Source organism: Ammospiza caudacuta, chromosome 8 (assembly GCF_027887145.1).
Source record: "Ammospiza caudacuta isolate bAmmCau1 chromosome 8, bAmmCau1.pri, whole genome shotgun sequence".
Taxonomy (NCBI): Eukaryota; Metazoa; Chordata; class Aves; order Passeriformes; family Passerellidae; genus Ammospiza; species Ammospiza caudacuta.
In genome coordinates this window covers 29794947-29819151 of record NC_080600.1, presented here as the reverse complement: position 1 = coordinate 29819151, position 24205 = coordinate 29794947, and the positions used below count along the sequence as shown (strand labels likewise).

The 24205-nt window shown below is 47.7% G+C and overlaps 1 protein-coding gene across 1 annotated transcript in view; it reads right to left on the bottom strand.

Moving 5' to 3' along the window:
- MARCHF4 (membrane associated ring-CH-type finger 4) overlaps nucleotides 1–24205 on the bottom strand; it is a 93786-nt gene that overhangs the window by 25112 nt on the left and 44469 nt on the right. Inside the window, exon 2 of the mRNA XM_058809885.1 lies at nucleotides 2682–2837. Coding sequence (XP_058665868.1) covers nucleotides 2682–2837 — 156 coding nt within the window. The remainder of the gene's footprint in view (nucleotides 1–2681; nucleotides 2838–24205) is intronic.

Here is a 24205-nt window from a genome sequence, read left to right as displayed (position 1 = left end):
AGGGTCTGCCAGCTGCCTGGCTCTGGCTTCCCAGCAGTCTATCAGATACAGGACACAGGAGAGAGGTAGGCCATGATCTTGGTTAGAATCTAGCCAGGCTCAGAGCATCACCCAATTAGGTTATATTGGACAAGGACATGAGGCTTGTGTGGTCCTTGTCTGTATTGTGGTTGGTCTGGAAAAAACTGATTACCTTGACTTCCTACAGCATTTGCTCTCCAAAAAATGTGCTTGAGAAATTCAGAGATTTCTTGTAAGAATAAAGCTGGGCACAAGTTCCAGCAGACCCTGAGAGGAAAGGTCAGGGACTTTGAGATATACTTGTATGTCCAGCTAGCCTGTGTTATCCACATGTGGGGTGCAGACCAAGCAGAAATGATGCTCCTCCCATCTGCACATGCTGTCACTTGTTATGGGATACAGTGTTGGGGCATAGTAGTAACTCCTGTGTCTTCTCTGCCCCTTTTTCCCAGTATCTTACCAGATGGTGAGAGCCACTGAGAAATGAGGCGTTCATAGTAAGGGGTTACAGGCGGCCCAAGCCCTCAGCACTGGTAGGAAGTCCTGGCCTGGTGTATCAGCCACTTCCCACAGGATTTTGCATATTAATGCCAGGGTAGCATCTGCTTCCCAGAAGTGCCTTTGTGTTGGCACCAGTCAGGGCACCCAGGCTCACAGCTGTAGCTCTACACATTGCATTTATTCCAGGCCAAGTAGTTTTTCACTCCAGTTGCTTCTTCCCATCCTCCAAATTTCCCAGGGCTTCTGTGAGAAGTGTTGTGAAGTCTAAGCCAGCAATGTGAAGGCTCCAAGCCCTGGATCTGCACAGTGCTCTGAGACCCTTGCTCCTGGAGCTGAGCTCTCTAACTCAGCTGTTTCTGCCACCCAGTGTTCATGGCAAAGGCCACCAGATCAGGCCACTTTCTGCCAGGGGAGCCCAGAGAGAGAGAAGCTTTGCACAGGCAAGGAAAGTTGTGTGTGTGAGGTGGAAGCTTGTCCATGAGCAGCTCCAACAAATTTTAGCTGAGTGAGGAACAGAAGAAAGTCACTGACCCATTGTCCTGAGCCCCCTGAAAGTGCAGAGTGTTTTGAAGTCATTTAATAAAGGCGGTTCTGGGGTCACAAAGGCTCACAAATTTGTACTCACAAACCTCCAGTGCTGCTCAGCATCGCATCCCCAATCTGAGACACAGGAAGCATTAGGGCAATCATGGAGCAGCTTTCCAGAAATAAACAAAAGCTGCTTTGTCCACATCTCCCCTCCTGTGTTTCAATCTGCTCTGAGTTACTAGAGCCAAGAAATTAAAACATTCCGGGTCTGAGGCTTGGGATGAAACTATTGATGTGTCCAGCCCATGGCTAATGGAAAATTGAATCAGAAGCTGTAGGGACTCTCAGAGAGCAGGCAGGTTTTTCCCTTCCCTCAGTAAAGTTTCCCCATGATGTCCCCCTAATTTCAGTACTTCATTTAAGTCTGGAGTCCTAATGGGTTGTCCCTTTTTCCTCAATGTGGTAAGTGACCTCAGGCCTAGAAAAAACCACATAGAGTTCGCAGTTTGAAGGAGAGAGCAGGAGTTTCCCTTCCCCCACTCCCCTGTACAACTGGGCACCATCACCAGCACTGTCCTTGCCTCCTGGTAGAGAGTGACCCACAGAGGGCCAGGCACTGGACAGACCAAAATCCCTACAGACATGACCCTCGTCTCTAAACCACTGTGATGCCACTCCAGTCCAGATGATGCTGATTAAGCAGAAGTGCCTGGATGTAATGTGCTTCCTTATGGCCAGAGCACTAATGATGCTTAGCAAAGGCATGCAGTAATTAATGCATCTTCAGGCATTGCCCCCACAATAAATCAATAGCTATTAAGGATAATTTATCCCATTTTTAATAGTCACACAGGTTTCCCCATTCTGAATCCTGATTTAAAATCACCAGTCTGTATTGTGACTTATTCACTACAATGCTTTTCAGATAAGAAAGAACGTGGGTCCTTGGATGACTTTCATAGACACATCAAAGATGTGCTTTACCTGTTGTGTGCACATCTGCAAAAGTCCATCAAGAATCAGGCTTGAAGAGACCAGAGTTTTAGAGTCAACACCTCCTGTGCCTTGCCATGATTGTGTGAGAGCAGTAAAGCGAAAAAGTGGGTGAGATCAGAGAGGAGAGTGCCAAGAACTCTCCATCTGCCTCCACCATCCCTCACGCCAACACAGCGGAGTCTCAGCAGGAGAAGATCAGGATTAATGGCACAACTATAAACACGTGGAGTCTCGACTGCTCAGTCACAGACTGTGTGCTCTGTTGCAGTAAATCCCACAATGGCACAGTCCTTGCCTGGCCCTGGAGGCAGGCACACCTGGGCTCTCCAGTGGATGAACACATTTGAATGGCTGTGAGGTGTTATAGCACTATTGTGGAATTTTCAGCAGGAGGCAAGTGAATATAGGAATTGCCAAGGAGAGAAAGAGCAGACTCCCAAGGGATGCTCCCAGAACCACTGAGCAGAACATGGGGCCTCTTTGGACCAGCCCCTGGCAATCCTTTCTGAGTGTCTCAGACATATGAATCCCTGTGCACAGGGAAGGAAAACCCACACAGGTAAAATCCACTTGCTCCCAGAAACAAAAATTGAAACAAGAATAAATAGACTTTGAAATGTCTCTAGTACCTTTACCTGCAGAGGGTTCTTTGTGCTTATGGCAATGACGTGATACTTGTAGTAACACAGCTCACAGCTCCAGCAGCCTCTCTCGCTAATCCATTTGATCAGACATGGCTGGTGCGTGCACTTCACAGATCCATCGCATCGACACGGGCTCAGCAACTCCCCCTGAAACAGACAGACAGACAGACAGCATCAGCGAGGCTCCCCTCCTTCCACAGCACAGCACACATGGCAGGCATGGCAGAAGCTCCCTTATCCACCATTTGAACTTTCTTCCTTTTTTACCTGGTTTGGCTCAGGCAATCATGCTGCTTCCATCCCTTTTTCCCTCTAATAATGCTTGGCTGATGTGAATGAGACTGTCAGGGATGTAACAGTCTCAAACACTGGGGTCTTACATGCCTTGTCACCACTGAAGGAAAAGCTGGATGAGCACAATTCTTACCACTCCAGAGGACCCACACTGACCCCAACCAGTGGACACACTTCTGTTGGAAACCAGACACCATCGGTTCATTGCTCAGGTTTTGTCTCTCTCTGCTGCCTATTTTAGAAAGTGAGGTTGGTGGTGGTGATAAGTTGTGAGACAGCCTCTGCTCCAGACTGATGGCCTGCTCAGACCCAGGTAGCTTCCTCAAGCCCAGGCATGCAAAATGTCCTCAAATTTCTCTCCCACACTGTCTACCATCCCAGACAGTCATACTGCTGAACTACAGGGCTGGCTATTTGCACCCTAGAAGCAAGCAAGGTGGAGAACAAATTGTGTTCTGGCCTGCAACCCAGACAGTTATGAGTGGTGGCTGAAACACTGAACCTCCTGGCTCACTCCCTTGTTTCTGGTGCAGCTTTTAACAGGGTCCACAAACATCCACAAACACTCCCTATTATTCTGATCTATCTGCTATCATGCTGTTCACCATGAGACTAAATTCCTCTGTGCACACAAGCTCAGGAGCCCTTTACAGTTGTTTGCCATTGCTTATTTAGGTTAGGAGACAGCCATTACATTTTACTCCTCACTGTTTAGTGTTTAAAAGCCACAGTATAGATTGGAGCACATTTAACTGTGCTCCAAGATTAAAAAGCTTTTAAAGGCAGAATATCTATGGGACAGGGAAGGTTGGATCATACTTTCAGCATTGGGGAGAAGGTATTTGCTCTTACAGCCCAGATCAGCCTCATCACTACTCTGATGGAGCACCAGGATAACAGACCCTGGCACTGGACACTGCTGGATATGGTAAAAGACATCCATAACTGCCTCGGGTTATGAACCAGATCCTGCTCTTGCTAACCGTGGTGGGAAACTGTGTCAGCTTCTAGGTCACTACATCCGGTGTCAGCAGCTCAGGAACCGAGGACCACACTGGGCAAGAGCGATACTTCTTTTTACAAAACCTAATGCGAACATTTAAAGTGTTTCATTTGTTTCAGCTAGGTCACCTAAAAATGTCATCTTTCATGAAATTGTAGCAAAACTGTAAATAACTGTTTGTGTTACAAACCCAGCCTTGGCTATACTTGTTACTGGTTTTCATTATATACTGGAGGGGATACAAACGGAGAAGGGGAGCAAGGAGGGCTGTAGGCTCCATGAACCTTTTCCCCCTGGCAAGGGGTGACATGGCAAACCAGAAGAAGGGAAGCAGGGAAGGATTAGATGGGAGAAAGGCGCACGTGGGAATGAGCACTGACACCGGGCACTCAAACTCCCCATATGAGGTCCAATTTGAGGGGCTCAGGTTTGGCTGGGCATGTTTGTGCCCTTGGCTGAAATTGGGGTGGGACATCACCAGAGTGATCAGGAGCCCAGAAGAGCAGGCACTGCCAGACAGGATGCAAAAGGGGAGGGACCAGAACTTGGCACAACTCCTCTGCTTCCCCACTCGCCAAACCTCTTCCACACCAAGAGCCAGCCTGCTACAAGGACCACTGCCCTGTGCCTCTGGTCTGCCCTTCTCATCTCAGTCCCTGGTGCCTTATTTTGTCAACAGCTTTGTCCCTCAGCACACAAGTGAGGCCCCAGCAGTAAGGAGGCCACACAGAAACCCCCCAGATCTGCAGCATCCCTGCCTTTCCACCTCACTGCACAGCAATGTGTCTTGCAGGGCTCAAAATGGTGAGTGCAGGACCTGGGCTTTGTCTAACGAGCAGCTGGAGGCGTGGATGATGAGGGATCAGGAATGGAGCAGGATGGAGCAGGAACTAAGAGCAACAACCTCCAGGCAAAGGCAGAGGGGAAAAGCTGCAGCTACAGCCTGGACTCACGTTGGCTTCTGGGGCTCTGTCTCTGAAATCTGAGCTTCTCTCTTCAGAGCCAAGAGATGTTCACAGATGTCCGACAGCACCATGGGGACCCAGTCTCCCTCCCTAACTGTGATGCTCAAACACACAGTCCTGCCAGCTCCTCCAACCTCAGGATTCAGCTGTGGAGATGAATTCCCCAGTGACTTGATTTTAGCAAATCTAGCAAAAACTCAATTTATCACATTTTCTCCAGCCGTCTGAAATATTGCATCCTTGTATGTGGCACACAGCTATTTTTGCATACTGTGAAGCCCAATTCTATCCACAGCAGGCATTTGTAAAACTGCCACATGCACACACATGCACATGCACTCCTGTACCAGCAGAAAAACAAACACCAGGGGCATATCAAAGGAATAAATCCTTTGTACAGCAAAGGAGAAGGAGTCTCATTGCTGTCTGTACAGAGAGCTCAGGAACAGACCATTTCCTATGATACACAGGAAGCTTTTAGCAGCAGAGTCCTTTGCTGCTAAAAGCTACAGGAACACAAAAGCAATCCCAAAGTGAGACAAAAATCACAACAATTAGAGATGGGAATTAAAACCTTAATACTCATTTTTGCAAGTTTGTAGAAGATGGGTCTGCACAATATATTCTCCAGTGTTCAAACAGCAGCGCTCCGACCAAATCCCTGTAGGGACTGCTCTCCAAAAACCCTTTGAAGGATCTATTTCCCTATTTTACAACATTTATTTTTGCAACTTCCCATTGTAGAGTTACATTCCATCACTGGGATGAGTCTAAGCAGCATTTTTCCTTTGTCAGTAACTAGTAACTAACTTCAAGCTTCCTCCTCAATTTGCTCACTATCATCTTGTTCTTCTGAAATACTGAAGTGTGCTTTGGAGTCAGATCACCTGCCTTTTTTTTTCTTTTTTTTTTTTTTTTTTCTGTTATCCAAGTCTAAATTAGGAAAAACCAGAGTTAACAAAAAGTGAAAGGCGCTCTGGCTCAGCCACAACCATTTCAAACATATGCATGAAATGCTCTTCCCTACTTCTGGAAAGAGTAATTCACTGATCAATTATATATATAATATTCTTCCCTATCTCTCAGTAGGGTGGGAGCTTGTCTCAATGAGCAGCAAGGGCAAGGCCAGGCTGAACTGGCTTTATCCTGAGGAGGACAACACTGCTGGAGATGCACCAGTAGTGCAGCTCTGCTCCAGCTCTGTCCTTTCTGTCTGAACTCCCAGTCTGTCCCCGCTGCAATACGTCAAAGTGGTTAATGATTATCTGGCCCCTGCTATTTAAAGCCTACTGGCAGGAGTGCTGAGAAAGGATGGGGAAAAAAAAATTATTGCCAGTGTATGCTTGTGGTGCTCGGTATATCCAGGGAGAAAATAACCACGTCAGGAGCAGCGTCACCCCTGTTGAGTGGTGGTGGCAGAGCTCTGCCTGGCTTTTATCTGTCATTTATCAGTGCTGGGGCCCATCCGCAGCTGCAGCTGCTCACCCACCAGCAGGCAGATATGAGATGTGATTCCCAGGCCTGTTCTTTTAACTGCAAATTAAGTACAGCAAATTTGCCCCCTAGTCTCCTTTAAACAGGGCAGGGCTGGGGATGATGGTGTCACTGGGCCAGGATGTGGCTGGTGTCCTGGGTTGGCCCAACATCCTACTACCACAACCATTAAATCAAACATTTTGAAAGCCAGTGCAAGCTGTGCACAAAACCAAGATAGCTGATGGTGATCTTAAGACCTGCAGTTTTTCCATTACCTGTGCATTTTTCCTGCTCAGGTATGCAAAGTAGCACGAGCATCAGTCAGAGGAGCAGTGCCCTGGGCCAGAGCAGATCAATGAGAAGATGCTGGAGGAGTTGTCCCATCACCACAAGGGCTGCCATTTCTCTTTGGGGGTGTACATGCAGCTGCTGCTGCTGCTCACAGATCTGCATGTGTGTATCTGACTGCTAGCATTTATCTGAGTTTGTCTTGTTTGCAAAAGGAAGCCAGGGTCATTTAATTTCAGGTCTTCAGCTGTGTCTCCTAAATATACTTAAATCTTCACATTGAGTTTAAATGCAATGGGAAGTTTTATTACAGTAAATAAATGCCAAATGATTTCTATATTAGGAACATAATTACAGACAAATTAAGTAAAATGGCAAAGAGAAGCCCATTGTTACACAGCTGGTAAACTTCAATGAACATGTACTAATGACCACTCTGTCTTCACACACTTACAAGAGTTGCCCTTCCATCCTTTTGAACCAAACACATTGTTACCAGCATCTCAAATGCTTCCCCATGCATGCAAGCCCTGTGCCAGCCAGCAACAGGCAACAAAGGACATGGAACTGGTATCCATGTGCATGTGTGTGTATACATATGTGCTATATTGCATGAAATTCTCCAGCACTGGGGCAAATTGACACAGTGTGGACCCAGGGAGGAGTGGAGCTAGGTCTCCTGTGGTCCAGGACAGCACAGGACATGGTTATGTATGGGGCTCTGGTGAGATGGCATTTTCCCAGGCACCTCAGCAGAGCTGGGTGCTGATCCCAATCTCCATCTTGGCAGAAATCTACTGAGAGCCTCTTCTTGACCCAGCTGGGGGAATACCCCAGCTTGGCACCTCCCTGAAATCTGGAGACCCTATAGGAGAATCTATGCAAGTGATTAGAAAAATAAATCATCAAGACTGCCATCTCTGTGATCAGAATTGGACCATCCCACAGCTCCCCTGCAAGACCTGATATCCCTGTGCCATGCAGAGACAGCACTGCCCATGGCAGGCAAGATCTGTGTGCCCTGGGGTGCTGCGAGTACCCCCATCACAACAGCAAGAGAAAAATGCAGCCCAAGAAAGGAGAAAAATCAAGCTCTGGACAATTGTTTCTGTTGCTTAGCTGTGGTTTTTATTAAGTCTGTGACTGCCTGGTGAAGCCTCTGGTGTGTGCTCTCAGCCTGGCAGCTCCCTGGGTCAGGATCATGTCTCTGCAGGCTCAGCTGTGGCAGAGGTGTGGGCCCCTCTCCAGGATTCCTCAGCTTCTTGGCAGTAGGAATGAGCAGCCACAGGTGGGCATGTCAGGCTGGGGGCTCTGAGATGGGTGTTGTGGGGGCACAGCTCTGCTTTTTCATGGTTTTCTGCAATTTTCAATCGGGATTGGCGGTTCTGCGTGCCTCAGGCATCTCTGCCTACAGGCTGGGTATGAGCAGACAGGGATCTCAGCTTTAGTGCACCCAGCAAAACCATCACACACCCCTCTGGGACCACCAGGAGTATTTTGGTGATGTCTGGCAGTGTGGGTGCTAGTTGGGAAAGGGATGCATCTCACAAGGTCCTGAGCCAAAACCCCTCATTTGTTCCAGTGAGCCTTTTCTGAAAAGCCATCATGTCTGCAGAGCTCCCAATGCTTCAAAAACAACACAAATTGCCTTTCCACCCACGGAGGCTGCTGCTGTGGCACCTGTGAGGAGTGCTGGGGCTGCCAGGCTGCTCAGGCTTTTTCTGCACCTCTCTGATGAAAACATGAAAGGCTGCAGCCACAGCTGCGAGGAGGGCAGGGTGGGACCTGCTCTGCATCTTCCTTCTGCTGGAAAACTCATCCCACCCCTGTCACAAGAGGCATGACTTCCCAGCTGAGCAGCTGATGCCCACAGCCTCTGGCTTCACCACAGACCAGGGAAATTTAGTATTTTCTCTGCTCTTTGCCGTCTGCAGTGTTTTGTGCTTGTCACCACTGCTGAGACAGACAATGACAGAGGTGTCAGCTCAGAATTTGGGAGTGGGATGGAGAAGTGGGAAGGAAGACTTTCCATTTTCTGAACGTTACCATTCTCCCCAGGGACTCTTCTGTCACTGCAGAACTGAGGGACCATCACCTCATCTGGCTGCTCATCAGGGTAGGAACAAAGCTTGCCCATGTTTTAAGTCAAAACATGTTTTTTTGGTTGAAGCAGATGACTCAAGAGTCTCAGCTGTGCTGGAGGCAGACAGTGGGTCAGATCCCTGTACCCATGCCCAACAACAGTGCAGGGATGTGGAGGAGAGGCATCTGACAGAGGCATCTGAGGTCCCTTCTCAAGGCTGTTCAGCAGAGAACAGAAAAGTCCCAAGAGGGCCCTCAGCTGCAATGGCTGCCCTCTTTGCCAAATTGCTCTGCTCCTATTCTGCCACCTCTGAGCAAGAAAGACCCCTCGTGGCACCATCCCTGTGCCCCCAGGGGATCCCCATTGCCTATTAACAGGGATGGGTGCCACGTCAGAGAGGCCTGAGGGCAACCTCTGTACTCCACCTTTCCACAGGGTCAGCAATGGTGCCACAGACTCAGCCAGGCAGGAGCAGGAGTGGGTTCCTCTGCACTCAGATCATCGCTCAGCTCTGCCAAGGAGCAGGAAAGAGGATGCCTAGGATGCCTTCTCTTCCTCCCTTAACTGCTAAAACATTAAAGAGTTCCGCAGGGCAGGAAGGTGGGAGAGAGAAATGAAGACAAGGAATAAAATCTCATGAAGAAAAGAAAGAAGAAGAAGAGGCTTGAGAAGTCCTGGGTGCAGAAAGCCCAGCGCATTGGAGAGGCGGCTCTGGCTCACTCAGGCAGGAGCCTTTGCTGTGGTGACTCATCCTGGGAGCAGTCTGGAGTGGTGGCTCTGCCCTCACTCCTGCACTGATTTCCAGAGCAAGGTGATCGAACACAGCTCCACTGAGCCTAATGTGATCTGTCAGGGAGCTGGGGCACGTTTGCCTTGGTAACAGAAGAGAAAACAGGCAAGTTCTAGAATTTAATATAAAATATTTGGACGTGACCCAATCCCTTTTCACTATAAAAAAGGAAAAAAAGGACTTAATCTAGGCTAGGGCTGTTTCAGTATTTATCTGACGGCAACTTGGTCATGTGCTTGCCCACAGCCTGGTACTATCCCACAGCTCTGGGCACTTCTTTGCCACCACTGGTAAAGACCAAAGGGAGATGGTTTAGGAAGGGCTGGGTGTCTCATGGCTTAACACCAATTTCCTTCAAAGCAGCAGAAAAAATGCATTTTTGTGAGAAACAGAGAATCACAGGGCATTTTATGTGCAATGAGCTATGGAGTACTTTAACACCTGGTTTCAGGCCAGTGAAAAGTGAAGGGCAGAGAGCCATTCAAGTCCCACTTGGCCAGGGAAGGGAGACAGCAAGGAAAGGGATGCTGGGGATTGGTTCTCACCTGAGTCCACCACTGCAGGGTAAGTGAGAGGGAAGGACAGTCCCTAAGGGTCCCCCTTAACTGAGAGGAAAGATGCTGAACTCCATCTCTGTGTGCTGGTCTTGCCAAGACAGGCCCTTCTCAGAGGAGATTCCTCTGAACAGGAATCCTGACCCATCAGTTTTCCTCAGAGCAAATAAGCAAATGAGAGCAAATCAGAGCAAGGCAGTCCTCAGTGCAAATCAGCTCCTCAGCAAACACAGGGACCTGCAAGCACTCCTGCCATGTTGTTGTTGCCACCAGCAAATCCATTACAAAGTAGCTGAAACTGATCCTGAACAATTGTTCCACTAGAACAAAGTTTACCTGAAATACGGAATAAGGAATCAGGAATTAATTATTAATAGCTCAAGGAGCAGAGAGGTTACAGAATATGGTATTTATTTGCTTTTCTCTCTACAGAAGGATTTTCACAAGAAAAATTACTTGACTTATGTGTTCTACAGCCCATTTCATCCTAATGTCATTGAACATGTTTTTGATTAGCTGATTTAAGTAATTCTTACTAAATGTTGCTTGGTTGCAAGGAATCAAAAGGCAAGTGTCTCAAATATCTCCTGCTGTGCCTCATCAGGTGTGATAACAGCACCGATTAAGTGAAGAGCCTTCAGTGCATGGAAGTCACAGTGCTGCACATGTGAAATCAAGGTACCTGAACACCCCTGAGCATTTGGTGTTGCACTGAGTTCAGCTCCAGACTCCTCCTGAATACAGAGTGGGGCCATTTCAGCATCCCAGAGAAGAAATGTCATGAACTGTAGCTCCTGGGCTTTCACCCAAGGTACTGAGGGCTTTAAGCTTCTGGAGATTTACTCTGGACCCCAACCCTTTCATGAGGTAGAATACTCTAGTTACTTCTGAAAAAGAAATCCACTGTTGTTTCACTCTGGCTCTTCTTAATTAAATTTAAAGTATTTCAGACAATACATAGATTTATTCTGTGTGAGATACAAGAGGGAACTCAATTTTGCTCCCTAGGATGAGATGCTGGGATAAATCTGATGCGACACCATGAAGTCAAACAACTCTTCAGCACAAATCAAGTACCCTTAAGTTATGGCTTCTTGTAATAAATCTACAACCAATTATAGAAGTTTTCTTTTTTTGGGGTACAAATGGCTTTTTTACTAGAAAAAGCATCATCCAAATAAAATCTTTCTAAATATACTTATTTTTTCATAGATAAAAAAGATAGCAATTATTCCTTACTATCTCTAAGTTCAAAGTATGAAGTTAATGCTTTCAGAATGCAAGTACTGTACAATGCAATTCTTATCCGAGATGTGCTCATAATTCAGCAAATTGAACTTTGCAGCTACTTCCCTGGGAAGCTGCTCATAAAGATATTCAGCTAATGGCCATTTCAGGAAACATTATGCCATCAGCTGCTGAGGAACAGCCATGGAAAATCTACAGAAACGGATGCTACTTTGACTCTCCACTTTTAAAGACAGTGAAACAAACAGACCAATAGGCTTTTTGGTTTTGTTTTGTTTGTTTGGGTTTTTTTCTCAGAGAAAGCTGAAAAACCCTTCGACATTAGACCTGAGAAAATCTCTGTAATATTTGCCTAATCTTCCTGGGTTCTTCAGGAATGAGAAAATGGCCAGGTGCTACTGGCAGTCATACAGCAGTGAGATGCTCTGTCCAAAAGTGCAACAAGGGCTTAGGAGCTGTTTCACCCTGTACCAGCTCATCAGTACAGGAGGGGAGCAGATGATGGCAGCCAGGATTTGAGGGCTGTCATTTGCCATCATACCCTCAAGTGACCCCCAGTCAGGACTGAGGGCAGCACAGTGAGGAACCGAGGGGGCCACATGCACATTCAACAAGTGGAAACCAGTAAGGCACAAACAGAAGCACAGAGCAAATCTCCACTACTCAATTCAGTGTTTTCCAGCTGGATGTGGAGTAAGGACACGATAGGAGGGACTGTCCCAACAGGTCTGGATGGGAATAGTTATGCAGGAGCTTTTCCTGCTCCATTTGGGATGGTCAAGACAGGCAGCTCAGAGATGGAAACGCTCCAAAACTACGTCTGTCTCCAAAGCTGTTTGTATCTCCTGTGGCATGAGGTAGAGCTTGAACGTGGGCTGCTGGCCTTGGGGGCACCTGGGGTGAAGGCTGAGGACAGCCTGGCAGGGGGCTGAAAGCAGAAGTGAGGTGGGAGACCACACACATGTGGCTGCAGCAGCAGCAGGGGAGCTGTGATATAAAATAATGAGCGTGGTTTGTTTACTTTTGGCTTCACTAGCACTGCGGGACTGAGCTGGTTCATTAAGACGTGGCCTGATCCGCTTTTCCTTTCTGCCTCCCAGACTCAAGGAGAAGAATATGCAATTACGAAGTTCACTCATGTAGAGCCCTTCAATTACTGGGTAACTCTGTTATGGCTTTTCCAAACGTTTCAAGACTCGTGCAATAGGACATGACATCTGAAGTAATTCATTTTTCATCTGCTGATTAGCAGAAATTAAAATGATTCTCAGAACATCCCAATTTATGTGAGATCAAGTTCCTTATCGCCTTAGCGGTGAAGGCATTTCTTTTTAATGTCTCAGGCAACCGTGCAAGCAGAGATGCTGAACAAAAATACATGAAGGAGGCAGCTGAGGGGAGAACAGAGACCCACAGGGTCAGCAGGGTGGTGGAGCTCCAGAGCCTTGCCTTCCAGTCCTGCCATAAGGTCACTTAAGTGTTTGGCAGAAATTCAAAATGCTCGCTGGCACAAACGTGCACTGGAGGCAGAAGCACCTCCCTTCTAAATGATGCAGCTCCAGAGTGAAGCTGAACTGCCTTTACTGGCAGTGAGCTGAAAACCAGCCATAAATATAAAGGGTTTCTTCTGCAGGTGTCTCTGCCATAGGCAGCAGAGCAGCTGCCTGCAGGATGCACTTGTGCCATGACGATGGATACCACTCAGGATCCCACCAGGCAGAGCTGCCAGCAGCACCTCTCCAGTGGGATCCAGGCAAGTACTCACAGGGCTGTGCTGGGGGGTGTCTGCAGGGCTGGCAGCTCAGGGGGCTGCGAGTCGGATGGAAGAGCGACAGCATGGAACAGCCTGAGCAAGGAATGGGGTAAGGGAGACGATAAAAGCAGGGTGTCTCACACCATTTGGCCATGGCAGGAGTGGTCACACTGCCCTTTCATTTGCTTTCCATTTTCAAGGCATCCTGGGAAAGTAGGTGAAGTCCCCTGGGGAAAGGCTGGGATTAGGAGGCAGGGGAGCATGCTCTTGCTGACTGTCAGAACCTTCCTACCTGCCATCACAGGAGCCTGCTCCAGAGCTCATAAACCCACAGGCCCACTTAGCTGAAGTGCAGCAAAAATACACCATGGGAAAAGGCAGCTTAATCCCCAAATCCTTTTGCACAGTGTGCCAACTTTCCAGTCAAGAGCGGCCCAATAGGACAGAGCCAGAGGTACCAGTGGCACTGGCTGCACTGTCCCCAGGGGAAGCTGCACAACACTAATTGTGATTTTTTCAGTGCTGCCCTGGCAAAAAGCCTCCTGTATACAAAGCTGCATAAATCCATGTGTTTCAGTCTTTGCCTGCATACATCTCCTGGAAAGCCTTCTTGCATTTTCCTACTTCAGCTGGGGAATCCAGCTTTCCTTTCACAGGCAGAATATGAAACAGAAAGGAGAGAAAATAGAAATAAATGTAAGAATAGCTGTAACATTAGTCAAGTGGGCTATAGAGGCCATTTTCTTTTTTTTATCAGTCTTTTGCACAAGTTGAAGACCAGGTGAAATACACACACACAAATGTGCATATATAAACAGTGCCAGGGCTTTGAGGTTTCAGCACTATCCGTGCACAGATATTAAGCATTACATAGGGCTACTTATCACCTGACTCTGTGATAACCTTTTGAAGATGTACTGATTGGCAGCTTACATACTAACAAAAACATCAACACTGAGGCAATGTCAGATGCCATGCACAGCTATGCTCCACTCCAGAGATGGCTGAACTTCAAACAGTGGCCAAATCATTTGTATCCCTCAGTATGAAAGATGCCCTATTGAAATATGAATTATTATCTCTCTGTTATTGGTCTTTATTATGCAATGTCAAATTGGTTCTCCTGCCCTTTTCCCATGGGATTTGCTGCATCAGATACAGAACCTGTTTGTGCCAAGCAAGATTCCTCCTGCCACACTTGGATTAGTTAGCTCAGTGAACTATGTCCAGTCAGACTGGGCTGTGGCCTTCTTTAGCTACAGGTTAGGCTGCCTTTCTCTGAAACAACACATCTCTGCTGTAAAAACTTAGAGTTCTCTCAGCAAGTTGTGTCTCCACACAGGAAGGCTCAAATACCTGTTCCTGAGTTCCAGTGTTGGAGATGTTATCATCCATCTAACCTGAACTCAGGTTTTAGGATGGGGTTGTCCTATACATCCACCCAGCTGCTCTACTCCACTTTCTGGTGGACCAAGCCAGGAACAACATGAAAATGCCCAGCCCACTTCCCTGACAGTGACTTGCTGTACTCTGGCCAAGACTCATCACTCCTTCACTGTTGTTCATGCAAGCAATTGGGATGGAAGAAGGGCACTGGAGAGAGAAGAGGAAAGAGGGAAGCTGCTGTCATTGCTTTGCCCTGGATGTCATCAGTACAAAGGGGACAGGGCTACAAGTCCCAAGAGTTGAGTTCCTTTAGTACAATAGTCCTGGGCTTTGTTGTGATTTTAAGAGGTTTTTGAAAGCTCCTAGTGGGGTTTTTCCTTGCCTTTGCAGAACTGGGGCTGGTAGAGAGATAAGCACAGAAATTATCGCTATGCACACATCTATTTCCTGGAGGAAGTCCCACTAACTGCTCAGGGCAGGGTATTGTGTAATCAGCTACTCATCTGCTCTTTGATGTCAAACACTGAGAAGTTGTGTCTGCAGAGCCGAGAGCATTCAAGCAAGACTAAAGAAACTCATTACCCAGCTATCACCCTCCAGGGCGATGCTCCAGGAATGGGAAACACCTGCAGCAGCCACAGAAGCTCCTCATGGGCTGCAGTGTGATGGGAGCTGTGTGGGGATGGCATGGGCAGAGTGGGCCCTGGCCCCAGCTCTCCCTCCCACAGCTCTGCTGATGTCCTGCTGCTTGGGTTTGGTGAAGGCTCCATGTTGTGATCCTTGCTCTTCATTTAGTCCACAGTGTACAAAGACCTTGAAAAAACAAGGTTGTTGAAGGGAAAATTATTAAGCATGGCTGGCCACCTGTCTGCATGGACATTGATCTTCGCTGGTGTGTCTTTGATGCTCTGGCAGTCAGAGCATGTCCAGCCTAAAGCACTGGGGCAGTCAGTTCAGCTCTGGAGGCAGGTCCCACCCCTGCAGCAGCCCTGTTCACCTGCAGAGGTGCTCAAGTAGAAGCTGTTTTTCAGAGGCTCTGCCAATGTTTTGTAACAGCAAACTGAAATTTTAAGGAAAGAAATTACCTTACTACTTCACAGCCTCCCAGTAGGGGGGCTTCTCCTCTTCAATATGTTTACATACAAATTCTCAGCCTGCCTTCTGCGTCCTGGGTGAAATGCATGGGCAGTTGCAGATGATTTTTTGTTTCCAAAACGAGTACTTCCAGCTGCCATGTATACCTGTGAGGGGCCAGTGCTCAATGGTCCCCCACTGCAGGGATGGCAGAGCAGGGTCAAGGGGCCCTGGCAGAGATACAACACCCGCATCCAAAGCTCTTGCCCAAGCCATGTCTGCCTTCATCTCTGGTTGAAATACATTTCCACAGCTAGTAAATACAATTTGAAGTTTTCCTTCTGAGGGGCAGTGAGTATGAAATGAAAGCAGTGGTGACCCCCAGCAAGGCTACAGCAATCATCCCAAGAAGCTGGAAGAGTTCTGACAGCCCCAGGGCCTGGAGGGTGAAAACACCCCATGTCCTCCAGACCCCTTCCTTGTGCTTGGCCACATTCCTGGGCTCTGGTAGCCGCCATGGAAACTGAACAAGATCTCAGGGTGGGACCTGCATCCTGGCCTTCACTGCTCAGCATCTCCTCCAGCTATTTCGCCCTTCCTCCTGCTGGGAGGAGAGCAACGGGTTTTGAATTTTTAATTTAATTCCTTCTCTTTATTTCTTTGGAGATAACGGAGATAAAAGTCTGCCTGGTAACAGTGCTGAGGAACACAAGCACACAGGGGGCAGGTCTTGAAACGCGCTCTGCTGCACTGCCACGTGTTTTAGGGCTGGCTGTATTACAAACTGAAAGCAGGGTGTCCAAGTCCCTCCTGACCGGTTCGTTTTCTGGTTAAATTCATTGCTTAATAGGAAAAAAGTAATAATCCTAGCCTGCAGCTATTAGACTTGCCAATGGTTACAGAGGGGAGCTTGCCTCCCTCCTTACCTGAATAGGTTTCAAGGAAACAGGGACATAAGCTGAATGAGATTTTCCCCAAGGTGAGCCAAAAATATGGGCATGTTTGCCTCCACAGGAATGGTTTTATTTGCACAGCCTGCAGGTAACTTGGCCATGACAAGGCTGGGGCTGGAGCACAGGAAGAAGGGAGGCGGAGGGGAAGCGATCACCTGGGTGTAATGGGATGGAAGGGAGCGAGGTGGGGAAGCACAGAGGAAGCGGAGCCGCGGGAGCTGCGCTGCGAGCGGAGAACAGGGGCTGGAGCAGGGAACAGGAACTGGGGCAGGGAACAGGGGCGGGAGCAGGGAACGGGGACTGGGGCAGGGAACAGGGGCGGGAGCAGGGAATGGGGACTGGAGCGGAGAACAGGGGATGGAGCAGGGAACAGGGGCGGGAGCAGGGAACAGGGGCTGGAGCAGGGAACAGGGACTGGAGCAGCAACAGGGGCTGGAGCAGGGAACACGGGGGCTGGAGCAGGGATCGGGGGCTGGAGCAGCGCAGAGCCCGGCCGGGCTGCTGGCAGCCCATCGCGGCCGGCGGGGCACAGAGAGCCGTGCGAGAGCCTGCCGAGATGGGTTATTTGCTTTTCCCTACGGGGCAGGGACAAAGGACTGCTAGGACTGAACGTGTTAAGGCCACACCACCTCAAGTCTGCCAGCAGATCCAGCCCTGCCTTAGCCTGGTGATGCTTTGCTTCTCTGTTCGGGCCTGAGGATGTTGGGCAGAGGGATCTCAGGGTTGATTATCTGCTCATCGTCCCAGGGCACAAGCCCTTCAGAGCGGGGCTGGCCCAGGCTTTGCACTGTCCCCAGCTTTGCACTGTCCCCAGCTTTGCACAGATCCTTGTGCACATTGTTTTCCAGAAGCAAACCCAGTGCATTCCCTGCATTAACTGTATTCCCTGCCACTGTATTCCCTGCATTAACTACTGCACAGGCAGTCACTCAAACCAGCCTGGCTCTGCCATCACTTTCCCTTTCCTCCCTGTCTGCACTTTACATCACCTCTCTACAGGCATGAATTTCTTCTTTTTCATTCCAGACTGTCAGGAGGAGATGAAAACAGACAGCTGCTTATCCTGTGTCATGTCCACCTGCAGTGTTGTCTCAGGAGGAATATCATACATTACAGCTGTGAAAGATGATGGGACAATACCTTGGGACAGACACAGGGAGTGAGGGCCTACAAGGGAAATGCCATAATTCATCATTGGTGTGGGTGTAGTCAGGCTTTTTACACATTGGTAGTCAGTTATGGAGATTGTCACACATAGAAAAGCTTCCCAGTTCCCACCAGGCAGCAGAGGGAGGATCCTAAAGTGCCCTAGAGAAACAGTCCTACTACAGTCTTTAAGTATTAATATAACCCTAAAAGCATACTGTCTAAAGGAGAAAATATTTCCGGGTGCCTAACCTCCAAAAATACAGTCCAAGGAGACCCCAGGGCTTCCCCAGCTCAGAATTCTCCTGCAAGGACACACAGCATCTTCACAGCCCACCTGCAGCTGCTGCAGCCTTCCACCTCACCTGGACTGACCCAGGAGAAAGCCCATTGGGCTTCTTTCCACAGTCCTGAGGGCATTAGCAAACACACCTGAATATCCTGGGCACACCTTTGAAGAGTGGAAAGTGAGGCTGTTTTAGGGTTTGGATAAGGCAGTGGGGTGTCCTCTTGGGCTAGTGGCCAAGAGCAGCCGCAGGAGGGGACTCTCCATAGCTGAACTGCTGCTCAGAGCAGCTGTGGGGAAGTAAAGTCTCTGTTAAAGCAGGGAGCTGTCTGGGGATGGGTTTGCTGTGGGTCACACAAGAAGCTTGGGAAGATTTTGCTGGCTCTCTGGTGCTGCTGCTGCTATTTGGGAGGCTGTGTCCGTGACAAGCTCTGCTGAAAACCAGCCTAAAATCTTAGTGGGGCCAGGGAAGATAGAGAGCTACAGAATGGAGGCTGTACCTAGAAGCAGGATGGAAGGAGGCTGAGCTCCCTTTCAGTCAGCAATGTTATGGCCTTTGCTTGGCTTTAGTGAGTTTGTTTGGCTTTACTCTGAGCCATGCAGGATTCGTTTCTCTGGGACAGTGACAATGTTAGGGCTGCACCTCCTTTCTAGGAGGACTTAGCTCACTGTTCTTGCTGCCTCATGGGGAGCAGGTACCACTGATTTTTCTCAGCCTCCCCTTTCCTGTCTCCTCTCCTTGTCTCTATGGTCATGCAGTGCCTGCATGTGCTCTGTGGACTCATTCCTAGGCATGGACTGGAAGTGTTTCATAATGAAATGCAATCTAGTTTTATTACTAAAACACAGCTATTTTCATGTAGAAGAAAAAAAAGAAAAAAAAAAAAAAGAAAAAAGACCCTCTGTCAGTCTGTGGTGACCAGAAAACACTTAAACCTACCTCTCATCAAGGAATCTGCCCTTGCCCCAGTCCAGGCAGCCCCTAGGGGACTGATCTGTCCTCAGTGCAGCCAGGTAGAAATGGAAGTGTGAGCTCTGAGCTGAGCTGACTGGGATTCCTCCTGCATCCACCTTTATTTACTCTGGATGTTTCCCAGGTACAGAATTTCTCAAGAGCAGATTAATGGCTGAATGTGAGTAGAGAGCTGACATGAGCTTTTTAACCTGATGCTAAACACACTTCATCTTTAAGCATCTGTGGTACAGAAGCCCCTCCCACTCCTCCAATCCCTAGAGAAGACTTCAAGCTCTGCACCATGCAGGACTAGAAAATGAGACTGCTGTAAATGTAAAGATTGTAGGTTATGTCTAACATACCTCACCCTTGCTGTGTTCTATGCTCCAGACTTGTTTCCTCTACCATGAACCTGAATACAGACCCTCAGCCAACAGGGAAGGAATGTTTTTCACCAGAGATCTGATCCAGTTCTAAATTTTTGGTTTTCCTTTCTTGAACCTCAGGAGTTTGATATGGTCTTGGGGATAAAAGTAAGTTTTTTGTCCACAAAGCACTGTTTCTTTCATGTTCAAGGACTGGAATAATGGGTCTGCTTACATAGGTTTTTTTTTGTTTGTTTTTGATTTTCCCTGTGGGTCAGGCCAATTTTTCACTTTTTATCAGGTCAGCTGATGAAAGCTCTCTGCAAACCTTGCTGTAGACTATGGGACTGCACTTCCCTGCCCTATTCCCAGGCTCACAGAAACATGCCATTGCAACCCAGCACCCTTTCAGGTGGTCAATTACTTATTTCCATAATTTTGTTGTAATTCTGTGAGTTGTGAAGTGGTTGTTGGGAGTGCTGTTACTGCTCCTTGTGTTGCTGTGAACCTGTGACCAGACATCATTCACCTCTGACCTGTTGTCTCAGGCTCCCTACAAATGCAGGGAGCAATAATCCATCCACCATAATATGTCTTTACCAATCATCTTTGCAACTGTGACAGGATAAGGAACTGTGAAATTGAAGACCGAGACTCTTGGGAACAATTATGAAACCAATATCCTAAAAACGCTCGTTTCCTTCTTGCAATTCTGTGTTTTCACTTATACTTTCAGAAAACTGTTGTAGCTTGTATTTTCTGAGAGACAAGCACTGCCAGCAGCAGAGTGGAGATGCTGTTGAGTTCTTTGGGATGCTTTTCCTCAGGGCAAAGACTTCCTCCCCCCCTACTCTACTGAATGGCTCATTAGATCCTATTTAGGTGGAAACAGTACTTATTTCACTTGGGAGATACTCAGAGCTGTGTGCCAGGCAAGCTCTCTCTACCTGGAATTATTTTGAAGGATGCTCCTCTGCAATACTACAGTAATTGTAAAAAGATCACCCAGGTGTATTAGCAAACTGGAAGCTTTGAGTGATGATAAATGAGTGATAAGCTGTCTACTAATTTGAGGTTTATCTGTTCCCTCATGTGTGTGAGTTTGGAGCTGGCTGCTTTCAGTGATCATGGCTGGTTTCAGAATTGCTTATCCTGATTTAGATTTGCAACACCCAGAGGGGGTTTTGCACAGGGGAATACCCATGCTAGAAACAGCAAAAAAAGGCTGGAGAAGCACAGGTAGGCCTGCTGTGTTTGTGGCCTGATGGAAGCTGCAAGGTCAAGGAGGGACAGTGATTATTTGGCAAAGTTCAAAGAGAAGCAGTGGGAGAAAGTGAACAAAAATCCCCTGTGTGGCAAGGGTGCACCTTCATCAATTCATCCAATCATCCCAGTTGGAATCCCCAGCATTCCAACTGGGATGATGCTCCTCTGGGCTGGGAAGGGTTTTCCTCTCACACTGACTCTGCTCCAGCCCCCATGTGTTGTGAACCACAATGCTTCTACTGTTTCTGTGGGTATTGGGAATAACACACCTTCATCCTTGCAGTCAGAGAAATAAAAGCTTAAATGTATTCAGGAGGCTCTTCCAGAAAGAGAGCCCTGTTGGGTTTGACTTCAGAGGAAGGAGGTTTTGTTGCCTTGCACAGCATCTCCGTAGGGAGGGCAGACCATGGCAAGCAGCTCTGGGCTGTGGGTAGAGGGTGGTGATGGTCACCAGCCCCACGTCTGCCCTTGCTAACTGACTGAATGCTTTTGTGCTCAGAAACTGGAGCCTGCTTTCAGCAGAAAGATGTAAGATTGAAGAGATCACTTCAGCCACCAGCTCCAGCCTCCTGTTATTGCATGTCATAAATCTGCTCTCAAACCTGCTCTGCTTCATTGTAATATCAGTTCAGTTTAATGACCCAGCTCCTTCTGGAATGTTCCTCCAATAGCTCCCTACTTGGTCAGCTGGAAACCTGTGTCACCCTAAATTCATTGAGGCTCTATCTATATTAAATATTCCTGTTGTAGGGGAAGCTTGAACAGCTTGAACTCTCTACCCAGAGTTACATGTCTCCTGTGTATTTACAGGGATAAATCAGGTCAGCATTTAATTTTTCCCAGGGTTCCCAAGCTCCTGCTCAGGAAACCACCTTGGGTTTGTGTGCAGCCTGTTTCTGCACTGTTGCTGGACTGAAACTGCCCTCCAAGCAGTGTTCCCTGTGGTGTGCTCCCTGTGCTACCCTGGCCCAGCCTTGCCTGCAGCCAGACACAGGTATCAATACTGCAGAGAACAGCAGGGAGACCGTTTTCCATGGTGTTCAGGATCACATTTGTCTTTATCAGCCCAGACGCACTCTGGTCACACTAGAGTTCCTCAAGGACCAGTCTGTGTGAGGAAGATACTCACAAGATACTCACACGATACTCCTAAAGCCAAAGGGTCTTTAAATGATGGGAACCCCTAGCTACAAAAAGCCAAAAATATGAAAGAAAAACATGAAGGAGCACAGCAGCAAAAGCCCAGATGAGCTGAAGATTTCCTTCAGCAAAGCAGAGCCCTCAGTGTCCCTCTTGTCTGTGTTTCCCTCCAAGGCCCAAGGCAGACAGTGATGCTCTAAACCACGGAGCTGAGATGGGGGAGAGCTGGGGAGATTTCCACTTCTCTTTAAGGGCAGAATTCCAGTACTTCCTGCTCATCAGTTCAAATGTTGCATTGTCCAAACAATTCATTGCAGAAGGGAATTAAACAAACATCTCCTTTCATTTTCCACAATAATAGTTTTATTCCCAGGAAACCTTGCTTGCTGCATAATAATTTAATGGGTGAAAGACAAATATACTGATTAACTGTTTCTAAATTTACTCACTTGGTGCAACAAAAGGGAGCTTAATCTTGCAATGAAGTGATTTGAATGATGGGCACCTTTGAGAGGCAGATTGGGATGTGAAGTCAAATAAGGAGCTGTGCTGGGGAAACCTCCTGCTCTGTTCCTCTGTGCCTCCAGCTGTTCCTGCAGGTGGGGCAGAGCACTGAACTCGAGGCAGAGGTTCAGACCTCTAAAATACCCTCAGTGCCATTCAGTACGAGGCAGTCCTTCTCCCAGGAGTGCTCAAGCTGGCTGTGGCAATGGCAGTGTCATGCCATGACCTCAGGTTCACAGGATGCACAAGAGGGAAGTCTGGAGTGTGCTATTTTCTGATTGTCACCTTTTGAAGTCTATGGCCATTCTCAGACCTCATCCTGTGAAGCCATTGGGAGGGTGCAGGCAGAGATGATCAAGAGCTTTCTGGACCCTTCTGGTGTATCAGCCCCCTGAGCACATGAGCAACAGCACTCAAATAACGGTGCTAGAAAAGCAATGAGGTGGTGAATGCATTTCCTAGCACCTTTCTTCTGCTGTTTTTGCAGAGGAAGGGCACAGCTCATGTTTCAAATTCCCCATGGCTTGGTGAATTTGGCCTTTGGGTTTCAGCGTAGCCTGTGAATGTGGTTGGTGGCCACTTTGAAGGGTTATTCTGCAGTGAGACATCTTCTATATCCCATCAAGGGAAAACCCTGAGTCATGGTGATGCCTCATTCAGCTCTGATGTCTGGACTGGATTAATAACTTGGTCAGCTTAACACAATTGTAAAGAGGGAGGGCAAAAATCCAATGGGCTGCCACTAAAACTAGTTCATTCAGGCCTGCAGCCAACATTCCAGATGTTCTGAATCTTCTGGGACATGTGGCAGAAGGGATAAAAACAAAACAAAAAACCCAACTCAGCTCTTTAACACTTAATTCACATAAATTTTTATGCTTTTTCTGATCCATGTGTCTATGGCTTGTGAGAATATGAATGCACTCTAGGGATGCAGGCAAAGATTTAAGCTATAATCCCTTCAATTTCAGACATTTAAGAAATATAAATGCACCACAAGAGTAACTGCTTCTCCCAGGTCTAAGAGATGTTAGTAGTACATGAAAGGGAAGGTCAGAAAGGACAAAAGAATACTCAATCTTGCTCTCCAGCAAATTCAACAGGAAACCTCTTTTTTACTGTGCTGAAATTGGGACCTTGAAGAAAGTGTCTCCTGCTGAAACATGCTGAGGATATTTTAAAACCAGATTAATAAATAATTGGACCATCTGCATCAGAGTCTGTAAGTGGAGTGACACATGGAGGGTGTCTGTAAATGGAACAGCTTCAAATATGCAGAGTAAAATACACAGTGGAATGGATTATTTTTTTTCCAGAATAGACATAATCATGCCCATTTGCGTCTCAATGGCAAGCACAATGAGAGACACTGCCTTAGAGATGGGCTGATTTCTCCTAAGAATGGAACAGATAGATGGTAAAAGATTGTGCCTGCCCTGCAGAGGTGGCAAGCATATTACTGAGACAGATCTGAGCTAGGAGCCAGACCAAGGAAATGGTTTTCCTGAGGCTGGGGAGCAGATCAGCTTCCCATTTCCTAGGATCCAGCTGGGCCCCTTTGCTGACAGAAGATGATATTGCCTCTAAGGCCACCAATATCTGTTAAATCACCTCCCATCACTCCAGGGCACTATTTGTTCTGCTCTGGACAAGTGTTTTAATTAGTGTTCCTCTTGGGGCTGCAGCAGTGGTTGGGGTTAATGCTTGCCAGCCACAGCCTTCATAACAGCAGGGTCAGACCAGAGCTCATTGAAAGAAGCTGCTTCTGGACCACTGTGTTTAATAACTCCTAATCCCTCTTTCAGGTGTTTTATTCTTTTTATTTTCTCCTGCAACATCCCAAGGAAGTGAGCTGCCCAGCTGATGGATTGTGCTTCCTTGTGCTGCTTTTTGATCTGATAACTGGGCACCCTTTAGCTCTTGTACTGGAAGAAGTGATGAGTAATTAACTGTTTCTTGTTCTTGATGCTGGATTTTGTAGCTTTC